At 48.8% G+C, this 18,779-nt stretch overlaps 1 protein-coding gene across 2 annotated transcripts in view; it reads left to right on the top strand.

The window, feature by feature from the left end:
• epha2b (eph receptor A2 b) overlaps positions 1–18,156 on the top strand; it is a 56,868-nt gene extending 38,712 nt beyond the window's left edge. For both annotated transcript variants that reach the window (XM_055659140.1, XM_055659139.1), the window contains exons 12-17: positions 332–393; positions 2,847–3,056; positions 4,421–4,570; positions 5,316–5,509; positions 12,832–12,987; positions 17,502–18,156. In XM_055659140.1, the coding sequence (XP_055515115.1) occupies positions 332–393; positions 2,847–3,056; positions 4,421–4,570; positions 5,316–5,509; positions 12,832–12,987; positions 17,502–17,610 (881 nt within the window). In that variant the 3' untranslated portion in view covers positions 17,611–18,156. The remainder of the gene's footprint in view (positions 1–331; positions 394–2,846; positions 3,057–4,420; positions 4,571–5,315; positions 5,510–12,831; positions 12,988–17,501) is intronic.
• The last annotated feature ends 623 nt before the right edge of the window (positions 18,157–18,779 follow it).

Genomic DNA, 18,779 nt, shown 5'->3' with positions numbered 1-18,779 from the left:
CACACACGCACACACACACACACATTTACACATACACATGCATGCACACACGCACACACACACACATTAACGCACACACATACATACACAAATTCACACATGCGCATTCACACACGCACGTGCGCGCACACACACACACGCACCCCCACACACACACACCACACACACACACACACACACACACACACACACCACACACACACACACACACACACACACACACACAGAGGGGGAGAAGCAGTTGCTGACTCTGGTTGAGGATGTAGCCATGTTGAATGATCGTACTCTGTGCTGAGACCGCTCTCCTCTTACACACTCCTCTCCCCTACAGACAAACCCCTGATGATAATCACGGAATACATGGAAAATGGGGCCTTGGACGCCTATCTCCGGGTAAGTCACCGGCTGCATCGCTGCTTGGAGCCTTTTAGAACAAGATGTATAACCTTAAAAAAATCACAAAATACATGAAACACGGGATTAAGGGGATGAGTGGAATGTCTTTGAGGATGTGCAAAGATTGAGGGGGGGGGGTGTCAGTCTCAGTCTACCCCACGACAGAAGGGGGAGGGGGAGGGGTTGTACAGTTTGATAGCCACAGGGAAGAAGGATCTCCTGTGGCGTTCTGTGCTGCATCTTGGTGGGACCAGTCTGTTGCTGAAGCTGCTCCTCGGGTTGACCAGTGTGTGTGTCACGGAGGGGGTGAGGCGTTGTTTTGTCCACAGTTTGAGGAGCATCCTCTCCTCCAAGGCCAACCTCCCATGAACCCAACCCTTAGGACAGAGCCGGCCGATGCAAAAATATACTTGTATCACACTCTTTAATTTAGGCTATATGTTCCTAATCCCGTATCCCTAATCCTGAATTCCTAATCCTAATTCTGAAGAAGGGTCGCGACCCAAAATGTCGCCCATTCCTTCTCTCCAGAGACGCTGCCTTTTCCTGTTGAGTTACTCCAGCTCTTTGTGTCTATATCTAGTGATCTGGTGATCAAGTCTCAATTGGGGTAGAGTTGCGCAAACACGTCTTGGGAATAAATGAAATCAAATTCAAGCGAGTTTCTCCATATAACCATATAATAATTACAGCACGGAAACAGGCCATCTCTCCCCTTCTAGTCCGTGCCGAACACTTACTCCCACCTAGTTCCATCTACCTGCACTCAGACCATAACCCTCCATTCCATTCCTGTCCATATACCTATCCAATTTATTTTTAAATGATAAAATCGAACCTGCCTCCACCACTTCTACTGGAGTCTCATTCCACACAGTTACCACTCTCTGGAGTAAAGAAGTTCCCCCTCATGTTGCCCGTAAACATTTGTCCCTTAATTACCCATATAACCATATAACAATTACAGCACGGAAACAGGCCATCTCGACCCTTCTAGTCCGTGCCGAACACATAATCTCCCCTAGTCCCATCTACCTGCGCTCAGACCATAACCCTCCATTCCCTTCCCATCCATATAACTATCCAATTTATTTTTAAATGATAAAATCAAACCTGCCTCCACCACCTTCACTGGAAGCTCATTCCACACAGCTACCACTCTCTGAGTAAAGAAGTTCCCCCTCATGTTACCCCTAAATTTCTCAAATCCAGTCAGAGGGGGTGGTGAATCTGTGGAACTCAATGCCACAGATGGCTGTGGAGGCCATGGGTGCATTTATCGGGGAGATTGACAGATTCGGTGATCAGCGCGGGTGTCGAGGGTCACGGGGAGAAGGCAGGAGAATGGGGGTCGAGAGGCCGTGATTGGTCGAAGGGGTAGATTCGATGGGCCGAACGGCCTAATTCTGTTCCCCACGGCTTACGGACCTGTGGGTTGAATGTTTTCTTCGTGGGGTTTAAAAGGTGTAGGAATGTAAGTTTGGTTTAGGGTTGGGGATAGTGCTGTACTTGTTCAAGAAGGAACTGCAGAGGCTGGAGAAAATCGAAGATGGACAAAATTGCTGGAGAAACTCAGCGGGTACGGCAGCATCTATGGAGCGAAGGAAATAGGCAACGTTTCGGGCCGAAACCCTTCCGGGTTTCGGCCCGAAACGTTGCCTATTTCCTTCATGCTGCCTCACCCGCTGAGTTTCTCCAGCATTTCTGTCTACCATATAACCATATAACAATTACAGCACGGAAACAGGCCATCTCGGCCCTACAAGTCCGTGCCGAACAAATTTTTTTTCCACTTAGTCCCACCTGCCTGCACTCATACCATAACCCTCCATTCCCTTCTCATCCATATGCCTATCCAATTTATTTTTAAAATTTATTTTACCTCTGAAGAATGGTTTAGTTTGGAATCTGAGGCAATGTCTCGGCCTATTTCCTTCGCAACCTAGATGCTGCCTCACCCGCTGAGTTTCTCCAGCAATTTTGTCTACTCGTATCTGAACTATACAACAGGAGGTGCAACTCCAGAGCAAACAAAATCATGAGAGACCCCTTCCACCCCTGCAACGGACTGTTCCAGCCGCTACGGTCAGGCAAACGCCTCTGTTGCCATGCGGTGAGAACGGAGAGGTTGAGAAGGAGTTTCTTCCCAGAGGCAATTCGGACTGTAAATGCCTATCTCACCAGGGACTAACTCTACAGAACGTTTTTCCTTCCATTATTTATTATGTAAAAGAATATGTGTGTTATGATTGTGTTTATAATTTGTTTGGTTGTTTTGTTGTTTGTCTTTTGCACAAAAGTCCGCGAGCATTGCCACTTTCATTTCACTGCACATCTCGTATGTGTATGTGACAAATAAACTTGACTTGACTGTATCTCTTGTGCAAACGAGTGTAAACACTCTGCTTAGAGCCTGTGGTCACCATCCTTTCCCCCCTCCTCTTCCGCAGAGCAACGACGGGGAGTTCTCCTCTCTGCAACTGGTGGGAATGTTGCGGGGGATATCGTCCGGGATGAAATACCTCTCCGACATGAACTACGTGCACAGGGACCTCGCGGCCCGCAACATTCTGGTCAACAGCCAGCTGGTGTGCAAGGTGTCCGACTTTGGGCTGTCCAGGGTGTTGGAGGACGACACGGAGGGCACCTACACGACCAGCGTGAGTAGCCAATGCTTTTGTTTAGAATGGGTGGGTTTGTTGGCTGGGGGCTTTCTGGACATCTGAATTTCCCTGAGGGGATCAATAGATATTGATAGATATGCCATTTATTGTCACTATACATGTACAATGAGATTAAAAGCAGCTCGTACTCAGTGCATACATATAATTTAGTACAAATAACAACAAACAGAAAACAAAAACAAGAGGGAGAAGGGGGGGGGGGGGGGGGGGAAAGGTGCACAATTCTGCGGCGCTATATACATATCTATAAAGGCAAAATGGTGAAGGATGAGTAGGTAGTATTCTTAGGCAGATGTTTTTTTTTTTTTTTTTTTTTTTTTGATGAGAATAAGAAAAATAAGTTAGATAGTAAAGGATAGAAAGATGTGAAATATATAGTGTGTGAAGAAAGAAAACGAGTAAATGAAGAAAGTTGAGAGAGAAAATAGTGAAAAGAAAAGGAGATCATTATTTATAATCTTGACCAACCCTCGTCCAGTCCTGAAACAGTTATTTTTTACAATTGTGTTGCACCATATGATTCCAAAAAAACGACGAATGGAGACCAACTCGTTATGAATTGGTCTGATTTATCCATTAGGAGGAATCGCATTTCATTAGGCAGATGTTTAAAGATTATATTAAATATTTTTTTAAAAATTAAAAAATATTAAAAATTACAGTTACAATACACATTACAGTTCCAAATTCCAGTACGTGGATATAATAGATGGATGTCCGGGTGTTGGGCTGTGAAGTCAGTGCATGTGTGAATTATGACTTTCGGAAAACAACTATTCCCGAGTCTATTTGTCCTGGATTTGATGCACCTATAGCGCCTTCCAGAGGGCAGCAGGTCGAACAGTCCAAACGCAGGATGGGAGCTGTCCGTCCTTGATGATATTCTTTGCCCTGCTAAGGCAGCGGGAGGTGTAAATATCCATCAGGGAGGGGAGAGGGCAACCAATGATCTTCTAGTTACCCTCTGAAGCCTCTCCCTGTCTGCCATGGTGCAGCTGCCGTACCATGCTGTAATGCAGTATGTCAGCAGGCTCTCGATGGACGAGCGGTAGAAGGTCAGCAGCAGGTTAGAGTCCAGGTTGTGCTTCCTGAGGACCCTCGGGAAGTGCAGCCGCTGCTGAGCCTTCTTGATGACCGCTGTCATGTGTTGTCTGTCCAGGAGATATCAGCAATAAAGTATTTATTAGTTAAAGAAAGAGATGTTGCTGTAGTAGTCGATGTGTAGACCTGCTTCTGCGGCGCGTATAGTGGGGGAGTGGAGGGGGGGGGGAAACAGTCGGGGAAGTTCCCTGTGTCGACACTCCGTGACCCTCGGTTTCTGATCACGTGCTTTCCTCCAGGGAGGGAAGATCCCGATACGCTGGACGGCTCCGGAAGCCATCGCCTATCGGAAGTTCACCTCGGCTAGTGATGTGTGGAGCTTCGGGATTGTCATGTGGGAGGTGCTGTCCTACGGAGAGAGGCCCTACTGGGAGATGTCCAACCATGAGGTACGTGTCCCAACCACTCTCCCCAATCCCGCCCTTGTCCACGTTCCTCACGTCAGAGAGGGGGCAGAACCAGGCCGTTCGGCCCATCAAGTCTACTCTGCCATTCCGTCGTGGCTGATTTGTACGGAGAGAGAGGGGATGCAGGGGTTACTTGGTCAAGGTTCACACCGCTGGTGTGTAAGCTGCCCCCCCCCCCCCCCCAATTTGTGTGTGGCCTGACTCGGGCAGTGGAGGAGGCCCAGGACAGAGAGGTCAGTGTGGGAATGGGAGCTGGCCTTCTTAGACAATAGACAACAGGTACAGGAGTAGAGGCCATTCGGCCCTTCGAGCCAGCACCGCCATTCAATGTGATCACGGCTGATCATCCCCAACCAGTACCCCGATCCTGCCTTCTCCCCAGACTCCGCTATCTTTAAGAGCCCTATCTAGCTCTCTCTTGAAAGCATCCAGAGATTCAGATTCAATTCTAGCTCTCTCTTGAAAGTATCCAGAGAACCGGCCTCCACCGCCCTCTGTGAGGCAGAGAATTCCACAGACTCACAACTCTCTGTGAGGAAAAAGTGTTTCCTCGTCTCCGTTCCAAATGGCTTATTCCCCTTTATTCTTAAACTGTGTGTGTGTGGCCCCCCTGGTTCTGGACCCCCCCCCCCCCCCCCCCCCCCCCCCCCCCCCCCCCCCAACATCGGGGAACGTGTTTCCTGCCTCTAGTGTTGTTCTTGAAACGCCCTCTCTACCCGCGTTACAGGTGATGAAGTCGATAAACGAAGGGTTTCGGCTGCCGGCTCCGATGGAATGCCCGTCCGCCATCTACCAGCTGATGATGCAGTGCTGGCAGCAGGAGAGGGCCAAGCGGCCCAAGTTCGGGGACGTGGTCAACATCCTGGACAAGCTGATCCGCAGCCCGGAGTCGCTGAAGAGTATCGCCGACTTTGACCCACGGTACGTCTCGCGGGGAAGGCTGGCGTCATCCGTTGCAAGCCCCCCGACCCCAATCTGGGCGGTGTGACACGTCCCGCCAGGCCCGATGCAAACTCTGTACCCCAGGTAGACAAAGATGCTGGAGAAACACAGCGGGTGCAGCAGCATCTATGTGGAGCGAAGGAAATAGGCAACGTTTCGGGACGAAACCCGGAAGGGTTTCGTCCCGAAACGTTACCTATTTCCTATAGTGGAGATTGTTCAACTCTTTGCATGGAGCGAAAGAAATAGGCAAACGTTACCTATTTCCTATAGTGGAGATTGTTCAACTCTTTGCATGGAGCGAAGGAAATAGGCAAACGTTACCTATTTCCTATAGTGGAGATTGTTCAACTCTTTGCATGGAGCGAAGGAAATAGGCAACGTTGCCTATTTCCTATAGTGGAGATAGAAACATAGAAAATAGGTGCAGGAGTAGGCCATTCGGCCCTTCGAGCCTGCACCGCCATTCAATATGATCATGGCTGATCATCCAACTCGGTATCCCGTACCTGCCTTCTCTCCATACCCCCTGATCCCCTTAGCTACAAGGGCCACATCTAACTCCCTCTTAAATATAGCCAATGAACTGGCCTCAACTACCCTCTGTAGCAGAGAGTTCCAGAGATTCACCACTCTCTGTGTGAAAAAAGTTCTTCTCATCTCGGTTTTAAAGGATTTCCCCCTTATCCTTAAGCTGTGACCCCTTGTCCTGGACTTCCCTAACATCGGGAACAATCTTCCTGCATCTAGCCTGTCCAACCCCTTAAGAATTTTGTAAGTTTCTATAAGATCCCCTCTCAATCTCCTAAATTCTAGAGAGTATAAACCAAGTCTATCCAGTCTTTCTTCATAAGACAGTCCTGACATCCCAGGAATCAGTCTGGTGAACCGTCTCTGCACTCCCTCTATGGCAATAATGTCCTTCCTCAGATTTGGAGACCAAAACTGTACGCAATATTCCAGGTGTGGTCTCACCAAGACCCTGTACAACTGCAGTAGAACCTCCCTGCTCCTATACTCAAATCCTTTTGCAATGAAAGCTAGCATACCATTCGCTTTCTTTACTGCCTGCTGCACCTGCATGCCTACCTTCAATGACTGGTGTACCATGACACCCAGGTCTCACTGCATCTCCCCCTTTCCCAATCGGCCAATAGATTGTTCCGACTATTTGCATGGAGCAAAGGAAACATTGCCTATTTCCTTCGCTCCGTAGATGCTGCTGCACCCGCTGAGTTTCTCCAGCACAATCTTGTCTACCTTCGACTTTTCAGCATCTGCAGTTCCCTCTTAAAGTCTCTACCTCAATTCCCTCTGTCAAAATACGATGCGCTCAGCTCAGCTCCGGGCACCGCCTGTTCTAGGAAAGATAGTGTCAGGGCTCAGAGGAGATTTACGAGGGTGTTGCCAGGTCTAGAGGGTGTAAGCTATAGGGAGAGGTCGAGTCAGGCTGGGTCTCTATTCCAAGGAGCGCAGGAGGATGAGGGGAGATGAGAAGCGAGATGAGAAGAACTTTTTTCACACAGAGTGGTGAATCTCTGGAACTCTCTGCCGCAGAGGGTAGTCGAGGCCACAGTTCATTGGCTATATTTAAGAGGGAGTTAGATGTGGCCCTTGTGGCTAAGGGGATCAGAGGGTATGGAGAGAAGGCAGGTACGGGATACTGAGTTGGATGATCAGCCAAAAACTCAGCGGGTGCAGCAGCATCTATGGAGCGTAGGAAATAGGCAACGTTTCGTCCCGAAACCCTTCGGGTTTCGACCCGAAACGTTGCCTATTTCCTTTGGGTTTCGGCCCTATTTGAGGCCAGTTGAGGCCAGTTCATTGGCTATATTTAAGAGGGAGTTAGATGTGGCCCTTGTGGCTAAGGGGATCAGAGGGTATGGAGAGAAGGCAGGTACGGGATACTGAGTTGGATGATCAGCCATGATCATATTGAATGGCGGTGCAGGCTCGAAGGGCCGAATGGCCTCTACTGCACCTGATTTCTATGTTTCTATGAGATAGGATAAAATCATGAGAGGAATAGATCGGGTAGACGCACAGAGTCTCTTGCCCAGAGTAGGGGAATCGAGGACCAGAGGACATGGGTTCAAGGTGAAGGGGAGAAGATTCAATAGGAATCTGAGTGGTAACGTTATCACACAGAGGGTGGTTGGTGTATGGAACGAGCTGCCAGAGGAGGTAGTTGAGGCTGGGACTATCCCAATGTTTAAGAAACAGTGGATGGGACAGGTCTGGATGGATATGGACCAAGCGCAGGCAGGTGGGACTAGTGTAGTGTGGACAAGTTGGCCAGTATGTGTGAGTTGGGCCGAAGGGCCTGTTTCCACACTGTATCACTCTGTGACTTTATTTATCCCGGGAGGTAATTGATCTGCAACGGGGGGGGAGTCAGTCTCAGTCTATCCCACGACAGAATCATAGAAAATAGGTGCAGGAGTAGAGGCCATTCGGCCCTTCGAGCCAGCACCGCCATTCAATATGATCATGGCTGATCATCCAACTCAGTATCCTGTACCTGCCTTCTCTCCATACCCCCTGATCCCTTTAGGAGGGGGGGAGGAATTGTAATGTTTGATAGCAACAAGGATCGGCGGTGGCGTTCTGTGCTGCATGGTGCAGTGGGGCTGCCTAGAAAATAGCTCTCTCTTGAAAGCATCCAGAGAACCTGCCTCCACCGCCCTCTGTGAGGCAGAGAATTCCACAGACTCACCACTCTCTGTGAGGAATGAGTGTTTCCTCGTCTCCGTTCTAAATGGCTTACTCCTTATTCTTAAACTGTGTGTGTGTGGCGCCTGGTTCTGGACTGCCCCCAACATCGGGAACATGTAGGTTAATTGGCTAGGTATAAATGTAACGGTCGACCCTGCTGTGTGGGGCAGTGTTAGTGCGTTGGGATCGCTGGTCAGCACGGACTCGGTGGGCCGAAGGGCCTGTTTCCGCGCTGTATCTCTAAACTAAACTACGGGAGGCACAGTGTGGCGAAGCTGTCTCACGCTGCCAGCGACCCCGGTCGACCCCGACCCTGACCTCAGCTTCAGACTGTGTGGACTTTCATGTTCATAAGCCATAAGAAGAAAAAAAAAAATGAGGCCATTCTGCCCATCAACTCTATTCAGCCTAGCGATCCCAGCACACTATTTCACCAAGCCATTTGACTTACAAATCCGCACGTCTTTGGAGCGTGGGAGGAAACCGGCGATCTCGGAGAAAAATCCACGCAGGTCTCGGGGAGAACGTGCAAACTCCGTACCGACAGCGCCCGTAATCGGGATGGAACCCGGGTCTCCGGCGCGGTGAGGCAGCAACTCTACCGCTGCGCCACCGTGTCGAGAATTGGGTACAGTTCACCCACTCGCCCACCCTGTCCCTGTCCCAGTCCCAGGCCACCCTGTTTGTTCAGTATTTATCCCCCTCTGATATCGGGCTGCCCGTGGGAGTGAGATATGGGAATTTAAACAAAAATATTGTTTAAACTAAACTAAAAATAAACACCGCACATTTTCGACTCCCTCGTTACCGCTGCCAAGAAAGTCTTGGTGACCTCTGGGAGCGGCTGGAAACTGGTCAAAGTCTCAGCGGTCGAGTCGCTGCCTCACGGCGCCAGAGAGCCGGCTTCCATCCTGACTGTGCGGAGTTTGCACGTTCTCCCCATGGCTGTACGATCTTTGCTGGGGACCATTTGACAATTTTACCGAAGCCAATTATCCTACACGCCTGAACGTCTATGGAGTGTGGGAGGAAACCTGTGCACCCGTAGGAAACCCACGGGGAGAACCATATAACAATATAACCATATAACAATTACAGCACGGAAACAGGCCATCTCGGCCCTACAAGTCCATGCCGAACAAATTTTTTTCCCCTTAGTCCCACCTGCCTGCACTCATACCATAACCCTCCATTCCCTTCTCATCCATATACCTATCCAATTTATTTTTAAATGATACCACTGAACCTGCCTCCACTACTTCCACTGGGAGCTCATTCCACACAGCTACCACTCTCGGAGTAAAGAAGTTCCCCCTCATATTACCCCTAAACTTCTGTCCCTTAATTCTCAAGTCATGTCCTCTTGTTTGAATCTTCCCTACTCTCAAAGGGAAAAGCTTGTCCACATCAACTCTGTCTATCCCTCTCATCATTTTAAAGACTTCTATCAAGTCCCCCCTTAACCTTCTGCGCTCCAGAGAATAAAGACCTAACTTATTCAACCTATCTCTGTAACTTAGTTGTTGAACGTGCAAACTCCGTACAGGCAGCACCCGTAGTCAGGATTGAACATGGGCTCTCTGGCGCTGTGAGGCGGCACCCACCTCGCTAGTTCGGAGTTGCCGAACCAGCAGAACCGGTGGTTAGTGCTTTCCGCTGCGGTGACTAACTCTCGCTGTTGGCCAGGCTCCAACTATGCTTGCAGCCCAGTCACAGAAGTGTACATTCCAATACTCCAGGTGCAAGAACAATGGAGAAACCACAGAATCCTATTAGTGTGAAAGCCGCGGGGTAATCCGATCCGTCGAGACACGCCTGCCTGACTGTACCGGGGAGAAAATAATTACGCATTCATCTTTGCTGGGGACGAGCAAGTGAATTTGGGCAGAGGTGTTTCACGGCTTTCTGCAGGGAGCTTGCCGTCTCTAGGCTCGGATATTTTAACCCCTTGCTACCCACAGTGGGCGGCACAGTGACGCAGCGGGTAGAGCTGCTGCCTCACAGCGCCAATGACCCGGGTCAAGTCAAGTCTATTTGTCACATACACATACGAGATGTGCAATGAAATGACAAGTGGCAATGCTCGCAGACTTTATGCAAAATGACAAACAAACTACAAACAGAATCACATATTCTTTTACATATTACACATTGTGGGAGGAAGGAAAAAGTAAAACTAACACCAATTTAAAGAAAGCAGTAGAATGGTTCAGTAGAGTTAGTCCCTGGTGAGATAGGAGTTTACGGTCCGAATGGCCTCTGGGAAGAAACAGCATGGCAACGGAGGCGTTTGCCTGACCGTAGCAGCTGGAACAGCCCGTTGCTGGGGTGGAAGGGGTCTCCCATGATCTTATTGGCTCTGGAGTTCGATCCCGACTACGGGTGCTGTCTGTACGGAGTTTGCACGTTCACCTCGAGACCTGTGTGGGTTTTCTCCGGGGGGGGGGCTCCGGTTTCCTCCCACACTCCAAAGGCGTGCAGGTTTGTGGGTTAATTGGCTTGGGTTTGTATACTTGGTATGGGTATAAATTGTCCCTAATGTGTGTAGGCTTGTGCGGGGATCGCTGGTCAGTACAGACTCGGTGGGCTGAAGGGCCTCTTTCCACACTGTATCTCTAAACTAAACTAAACTAAAGGTCACTCCTTTCACAGTCAACTCCCATCAAATTCCACCCCACCCACTTGCCCTCGGGCACTGAGGTATTAGTGCAAACCAGATTCCAAATATAATTAAGGTAATTGTTAAATTGACAATGCAATCTTATTTCTGCACCCATTTTAAGCCGGAGGTCCCCCCTCGGATGCCACAAGCATCGATCGATCGATCGATCGGAAGAATTGATTGAAAGGTACAGCATGGAAACAGGGCCCTTCGGCCCATCGAGTCTGTGCCAGCCCGTTCACACGAGTGTGACGATATCCCACTTCAACATCCACTCCCGACACACCGAGGGGGCAAGTGGCAGAGGGGCCGAATGGCCGACAAGCCCGCACGTCTTTGGGATGTGGGAGGAAACCCACGCCGTCGCAGGGGAGAACGTGCAAATCCCGTGGCCGGGTAGAGTCGACGGGCCGAACGGCCTCATTCTGCTCCTTTCCCTTATGCACTTGTGAAACTCCACACGGGCCTGGATCGAGCCGGGGTCTCTGGCGCTGAGAGGCATCGGCACTACCCGCTGCGCCACTGTGCCGCCATTATTAAAATGCATCTTTGATTCCCCCTCTTCCCCACACATTGTCCTCCCTTTACAAGACTGATTGACACTGTCTGATTGTAAAACACACTGGCCCACACGCTGACAATGTATTCTGCAATCTGTTTCACATCAATGTCCCCTGTGGCTGACAAATATATTTGGCTCTTTAATCTGATCTGAGGCCAGTTACAGCTCCACAAATCTGGCTCTCGTTAGTTTAGTTTAGAGATACAGAGTGTAAACAGGCCCTTCAGCCCACCGAGTCCGTGCCGACCCATGATCACCCGCACACTAACACTATCCTACACACACTGGGGACAATTTACAATTTTACTGAAGCCAATTAACCTACAGACCCGCACGTCTTTGGAGTGTGGGAGGAAACCGGAGCGCCCGGAGAAAACCCACGCAGGTCACGGGGAGAACGTACAAAGTCCGTACAGACAGCGCCCGTAGTCGGGATTGAACCCGGGTCTCTGGCGCTGTGAGGCAGCAGCTCTACCCGCTGCGCATTGTGGGCCCCACCTTTCCTTGCTCACCTCTGGTGGCCTTGATTTATTCTCTTCATGTTCTGACTCAGTCTGAAGAAGGGTCTCGACCCGAAACGTCACCCATCCCTTCTCTCCAGAGACGCTGCCTGTCCCGCTGAGTTACTCCGGCATTTTGTGTCAGTCTTAGGTTTGCAGGTTAACTGGCATCTGTAAATAGTTCCTGGTGTGTAGGTAAAAGTGTAAAAAAAAAAGTCCCTAGTGTGTAAGATAGTGCAAGTGTGCGGGGTAGTCGCTGGTTGGCACGGACTCGGTGGGCCGAAGGGCCTGTTTCCTTGCTGGATCTCTAAACTACCTCTGATCGACCACATTGGTGACCCTCGGACTATCCTTGATCGGACTTTGCTGGCTTTACCTTGCACTAAACGTTAATCCCTTATCCTGAATCTGTACACTGTAAATGGCCTCGATTGTAATCGCGTATTGTCTTTTTACTGACTGGACAGTGCACAACAAAAGCTTTTCACTAGTGTACCTCGACACAGGTACAGTGGGAGAGTCTAGGACTAGAGGGCACAGCCTCCGAGTTAAAGGATGTTTCTTTTCAGAGGAGACAAGGAAGAATCTTTTTAGAGGGTGGTGAATCTGTGGAATTCACTGCCACAGACGGCTGTGGAGGCCAAGTCAGTGGCTATTTTTAAGGCAGAGGTAGATAGATTCTAGATTAGTGCAGGTGTCAGGGCTATGGGAAGAAGGCAGGAGAATGGGGTTAGGACGGAGAGATAGATCAGCCATGGTGGAGTAGACTCGATGGGCCGAATGGCCTAATTCTGCTCCTGTTCGTTATGACCTTCTAATGCATGTGACAATGAACTAACCCAGACACTGTCCCGCCCTGCAGCGTGTCCATCCGGTTGCCCAGCACCAGCGGGTGCGACGGTATGATCTTCCGCACGGTCACGGAGTGGCTGGAGTCGATCAAGATGGGACAGTATTTGGACAACTTCCAGGCAGCGGGGTACAGCACCATGGAGCACATTGTACAGCTAACGCCAGAGTAAGTGGAGCCCTCAACCAACACACACGGCCCACTCTGCACCTCACTGCCACCCACCCACTGACCCACCCACCCACCCACCCACCGGCCCACCCACCCACTGACCCACTGACCCACCCACCCACCCACCCACTGACCCACCCACTGACGGGGGCAGGCGGGAGGAATCGGCCCTGTCCACTTCGTGCTTGGTTTTTCTGTGGGATAATTCCCCTTTGAATATTACTGGGATAATACCCAGTAACATTCAATAATATTACTAGGTATTACTGTATTCAATAATGTTATTGGATAATACCCAGTAATATTCAATAATATTGGGTATTACTGTATTCAATAATATTACTGCATATTACTGTATATTCAATAATTTTATTGGGTATTACTCCATCCAATACTTACTGGATGTTTCTGTATTCAATAATATTACTGGGGATTACTGTATATTCATTAATATTACTGGGTATTACTGTATTCGATAATATTACTGGGTAATACTATATTCAATAATATTACTGGGTATTACTGTATATTCAATAATATTACTGGGTATTACTATATTCAATACTATTACTGGGTATTACTCCATTCAATACTTACTGGGTATTACTGTATATTCAATAATATTACTGGGTATTACTGTATATTCAATAATATTACTGGGTAATACTGTATTTGATAATATTACTGGATATTACTATATTCAATACTATTACTGGGTATTACTCCATTCCATACTTATTGGGTATTACTGTATTCAATAATATTACTGGGTATTTCTGTATATTCAATAATATTACTGGGTATTACTATATTCAATAATATTACTGGGTAATACTGTATTCGATAATATTACTAGGTATTACTCCATTCAATACTTACTGGGTATTACTCCATTCAATACTTACTGGGTATTACTGTATTCAATAATATTACTGGATAATACCCAGTTGGTTTTCTAGAGGGATAATTCCCCTTTGAATATTACTGGGATAATACTCCTGACTCTCAGCCTGAAGAAGGGTCTCGACCCGAGACGCTGCCCATTCCCTCTCTCCAGTGATGCTGCCTCACCTGCTGAGTTACTCCAGCATTTTGTGTCTATCTTAGGTACATGGATAGGACGTGTTTGGAGGGATATGGGCCAAGCGCAGGCAGGTGGGACTAGTGTAGGTCAGTGTGGGCAAGTTGGCCCGAAGGGCCTGTTTCCACACTGTGTCACCATTTAAAGCTGCGTAAACCCCTGCTGACACTTAATTCATCAGTTCACAGAGTCTGTAGCAAGGAAGCGGATGTTTAAACGGAATAAATTCTCAAGTAGCTGGGAAAATGCCTGTTTTCCTGAGGAATTTCACACAGATATGCGGACACTGCGTGGAAGTGCTAGTAATTGTCCCCATTACACTACAGTCGACCACACGGAACTATCACAGACTGAATAAACACTTCAGGACCACTGCATCTAATCAACACCGACCACCAAGCTGATTTGATGTCATGGTGCAAAGAAATCCACTGAGGTTGCGATTTACCCACCGAGAGATAAAACGTGGCCATGAAACACAGCATCCGTGGGCGGAAGGGACAGACAACGTTTTGTGTCGGGACCCTTCTTCAGGCTGTGAGCGGGAGAGTAGAACGAGGGGCAGACTGTGGGAGGAAGGTCGCCTCTACATTGCCACCTACATAGACTTGGGGGGCATTTCCTTTGCTCCATAGATGCTGCCTCACCCGCTGAGTTTCTCCAGCATTTTTGTGCACCTTTTATATTTGTTAATATGTTTTTGTCCGTCTTTAATTATTTTTATTTTAATCTTAAAATTAACGTATTTAAAACACCAAAGAATAAAAGAAAATACAACTAAATAATCCTCCCCGACTGAGGGCCACAATTAGCAAAAAACATGAGCAAGCCCTGAGGGCCATTTTAACAAAACAATGTACATTTTGAAGTATATCTAGTTGTGAAGTTTCTTGGATGCAAGGCCTTGTTGGATTACAGCTTTAACAATGAGGCATTCCAACATGAAAAGGCTCCCCACCCCTGCCCTAAAGTATCTCTAAAGTCTAAAAATAACCTGCAGAGGTTTCAAGTAAACAATGAAGGCGTTTTTGTGGAGCTGGGCAGAGGAGTGAGGGAGCCTTGGACAGCTCATCTGGCCCAGAGCAGGCTGCGGCCTCCTCCTCCCCACAGGAAGTGGCCGAACATTAATGTCAGCTTCTTAGCTCCATGGGAACCAGAATAAGACCGATGTGTTTCTTTGTGCTCCTGTGTGGCACAGGCTTTTACAAACCCTTCCTTATTTGGAAGAATAGAGTCGTCGTAGGGAAGAAGGTTGGCCTCTTCATTCCCAAGAACAGCCCACGTTGTACTTTATGTTTAAGAAGGAACTGCAGATGCTGGAAAAAATCGAAGGTAGGCAAAAATGCTGGAGAAACTCACAGCGGGTGAGGCAGCATCTATGGGCCGAAGGGCCTGTTTCTGCTCTGCACCCATGGATCCTGCTTCACCCGCTGAGTTTCTCCAACATTTTTGTCCCCATTGATCTTCAGTTTACCGTGCGGAAACAGGCCCTTCGGCCCACCGGGTCCATGCTGACCAGCGATCCACGGACACTAACACTATCCTGCACACAATAGGGTAAATCTGTGGTAAGGCAGTGAAGAAAGCGAATGGTATGTTAGCTTTCATAGCAAAAGGGATTTGAGTATAGGAGCAGGGAGGTTCTACTGCAGTTGTACAGGGTCTTGGTGAGACCACACCTGGAGTATTGCGTACAGTTTTGGTCTCCAAATCTGAGGAAGGACATTATTGCCATAGAGGGAGTGCAGAGAAGGTTCACCAGACTGATTCCTGGGATGTCAGGACTGTCTTATGAAGAAAGACTGGATAGACTTGGTTTATACTCTCTAGAATTTAGGAGATTGAGAGGGGATCTTATAGAAACTTACAAAATTCTTAAGGGGTTGGACAGGCTAGATGCAGGAAGATTGCTCCCGATGTTGGGGAAGTCCAGGACAAGGGGTCACAGCTTAAGGATAAGGGGGAAATCCTTTAAAACCGAGATGAGAAGAACTTTTTTCACACAGAGAGTGGTGAATCTCTGGAACTCTCTGCCACAGAGGGTAGTCGAGGCCAGTTCATTGGCTATATTTAAGAGGGAGTTAGATGTGGCCCTTGTGGCTAAGGGGATCAGAGGGTATGGAGAGAAGGCAGGTACGGGATACTGAGTTGGATGATCAGCCATGATCATATTGAATGGCGGTGCAGGCTCGAAGGGCCGAATGGCCTACTCCTGCACCTCATTTCTATGTTTCTATGTTTACATTTACCCAACCAATTAACCTGCAAAACCTTTTAAGAATAAGGAGTAAGCCATTTAGAACGGAGACGAGGAAAAACATTTTCCTCACAGAGAGTGGTGAGTCTGTGGAATTCTCTGCCCCAGGTTCTCTGAATGCTTTCAAGGGAGAGGTAGATAGGGCTCTTAAAGATAGCGGAGTCAGTGGATATGGGGCTGATCAGCCATGGTCACATTGAATGTCGGTGCTGGCTTTTTACGACCGTTGGCAGATCAATTTCCCTCCTGCGATTAATAAAGTTCTGACGTCTCGTATCGTAAACTAAACGCACTCCAAGGCAGGTAGACAAAAATGCTGGGGAAACTCAGCGGGTGAGGCAGCATCTATGGAGCGAAGGGTCTCGTCCCGAAACGTCGCCAGGGTGCTAACCAGGGTGATCGTTCAGACGTGAACTCAGGCTTATTCCATGTGTGAAGGAAATAGGTGACGTTTCGGGTCGAGACCCTTTGGGTCTCGACCCGAAACGTCGCCTATTTCCTTCGCTCCATCGATGCTGCCTCACCTGCTGAGTTTCTCCAGCATTTCAAGTTCAAGTTAGTTTATTGTCATGTGTCCCTGTATAGGACAATGAAATTCTTGCTTTGCTTCAGCACACAGAACATAGTAGGCATTGACTGCAAAACAGATCAGTGTGTCCATATACCATGATATAAATATACACACACACACACACACACACACACACACACACACACACACACACACACACACACACACACACACACACACACACACACACACACACACACACACACACACACACACACACACACATGAATAAATAAACTGATCCAGTGCAAATAACAGATAATGGGCTATTAATGTTCAGAGTTTTGTCCGAGCCAAGTTTAATAGCCTGATGGCTGTGGGGAAGTAGCTATTCCTGAACCTGGTCCGTTTTTGTCTAGATATAGATATGCCATTTATTGTCACTATACATGTACAATGTACATGTATATGTACCCGAAACGTCGCCAGGGTGCTAACCAGGGCGATAGTTCAGACGTGAACTCAGGCTTATTCCATGTGTGAAGGAAATAGGCGATGGAAATAGGAAATAGGAAATACCTTCGATTTTCCAGCATCTGCCCAACATTGTTAAGCACCGCTCTAAGCCAGACTAACGTGCCAACTCTGCCCTCTCTTCTCAGGGACGTGACGGTGGTTGGAGTCCGATTGCCGGGACACCAGAAGCGGATTGCCTTCAGCATCCTGGGGCTGCAGGAGCAGGCCAGCAGCATGGGTGTGTACACTGTATGAAGCCTCTCCTGCACCCGGGGAGAGCGGGTGAACCTTGTTCCACGGACTGACTGACGTTACTTGAATGGATCGACTGTCCTGCACTTGTGTGTGGCTGGCACTGGACAACGACTTGATTATTAAAACCCGTAGATGGGGTGGGGGGTAGAACGGCCCACTTAGCCGACCCTGCCTTATTGACTCGACCTGCGATTCCCCACTGGTGGTGGTGCTCCGTTGTGGCGACGCGACATGGAAGGGGAGCCGTTCAGAGCCATCGATCCGAAGTGGCTGTATCTCGAAGTGTGCGTGTTTGTGTGTGTGTGTGTGGCATCTTATTCTTCTTCCTGCGTATGGCGTGCACAGCCTAAAGTTGTAAAGGGGCTGTCCCACTTGCGTGCGTTTGGGGCGACCAAACGGAAGCGGAGTTCACGTTAAGTACGCGCGTGACGTCATTTGCGTCATGCTTACCGATCAGCTGGGCAGGAGGCGGGCCGACTGAATTTGGGCATCGCACGGCGTCGTCATCACGCAACGCCATGCGCTAGACAGGACGCGTATGACCGCAATGCGGTTCCAACTCCGCGCTTTCAAGTGGGACTGGCCCCGCGCGGCCATACGGTGCCCGTACGCCTCAAGAGGCCACGACATCGCGTAATTTGTGAGCCAGGGTTGCGCAAGTGGGACAGGCCCTAAGACAACTTGTTCTATTTGATCTTCTGTTTGTGCACGCCAGGTTGATTACATTTGTTGAAACAGGGTGGACCCCACGTGAAGGTTGCAATCTCCCACCCCAGTATGTGGCTGGCAGAATGGAATCCACCCAACGTTCAGATCCAGGGGTGTCTTGATTTGGGGCATTGCTTTGTTGACCTACCCCTGTAGCAAAGTTCAGGGGAGACAGGGTGGGGGGGTGAGTGCACGTCTAGTCACATCTTCAACATTTCTATTTTATATTAAAGTTGAGACTAACGGTGCAACTAGGAGCTTTAAAGCTTGCTCTAGATTAGTTTAGTTTAGAGATACAGAGCGTCAACAGGCCCTTTGGCCCACCGCGTCCACTCCGACCAGCGATCCCCACACACACACGCACGCATGCACACACACACACACACACACCAGGGACTAATATACCGTTATACCAAGCCAGTTAACATACAACATGTACATCTTTGGAGTGCGGGGAAACT

Source organism: Leucoraja erinacea, chromosome 30 (assembly GCF_028641065.1).
Source record: "Leucoraja erinacea ecotype New England chromosome 30, Leri_hhj_1, whole genome shotgun sequence".
Taxonomy (NCBI): Eukaryota; Metazoa; Chordata; class Chondrichthyes; order Rajiformes; family Rajidae; genus Leucoraja; species Leucoraja erinaceus.
The sequence above is the reverse complement of the archived record's forward strand: the minus strand, read 5'-3'. Positions and strand labels throughout refer to the sequence as shown.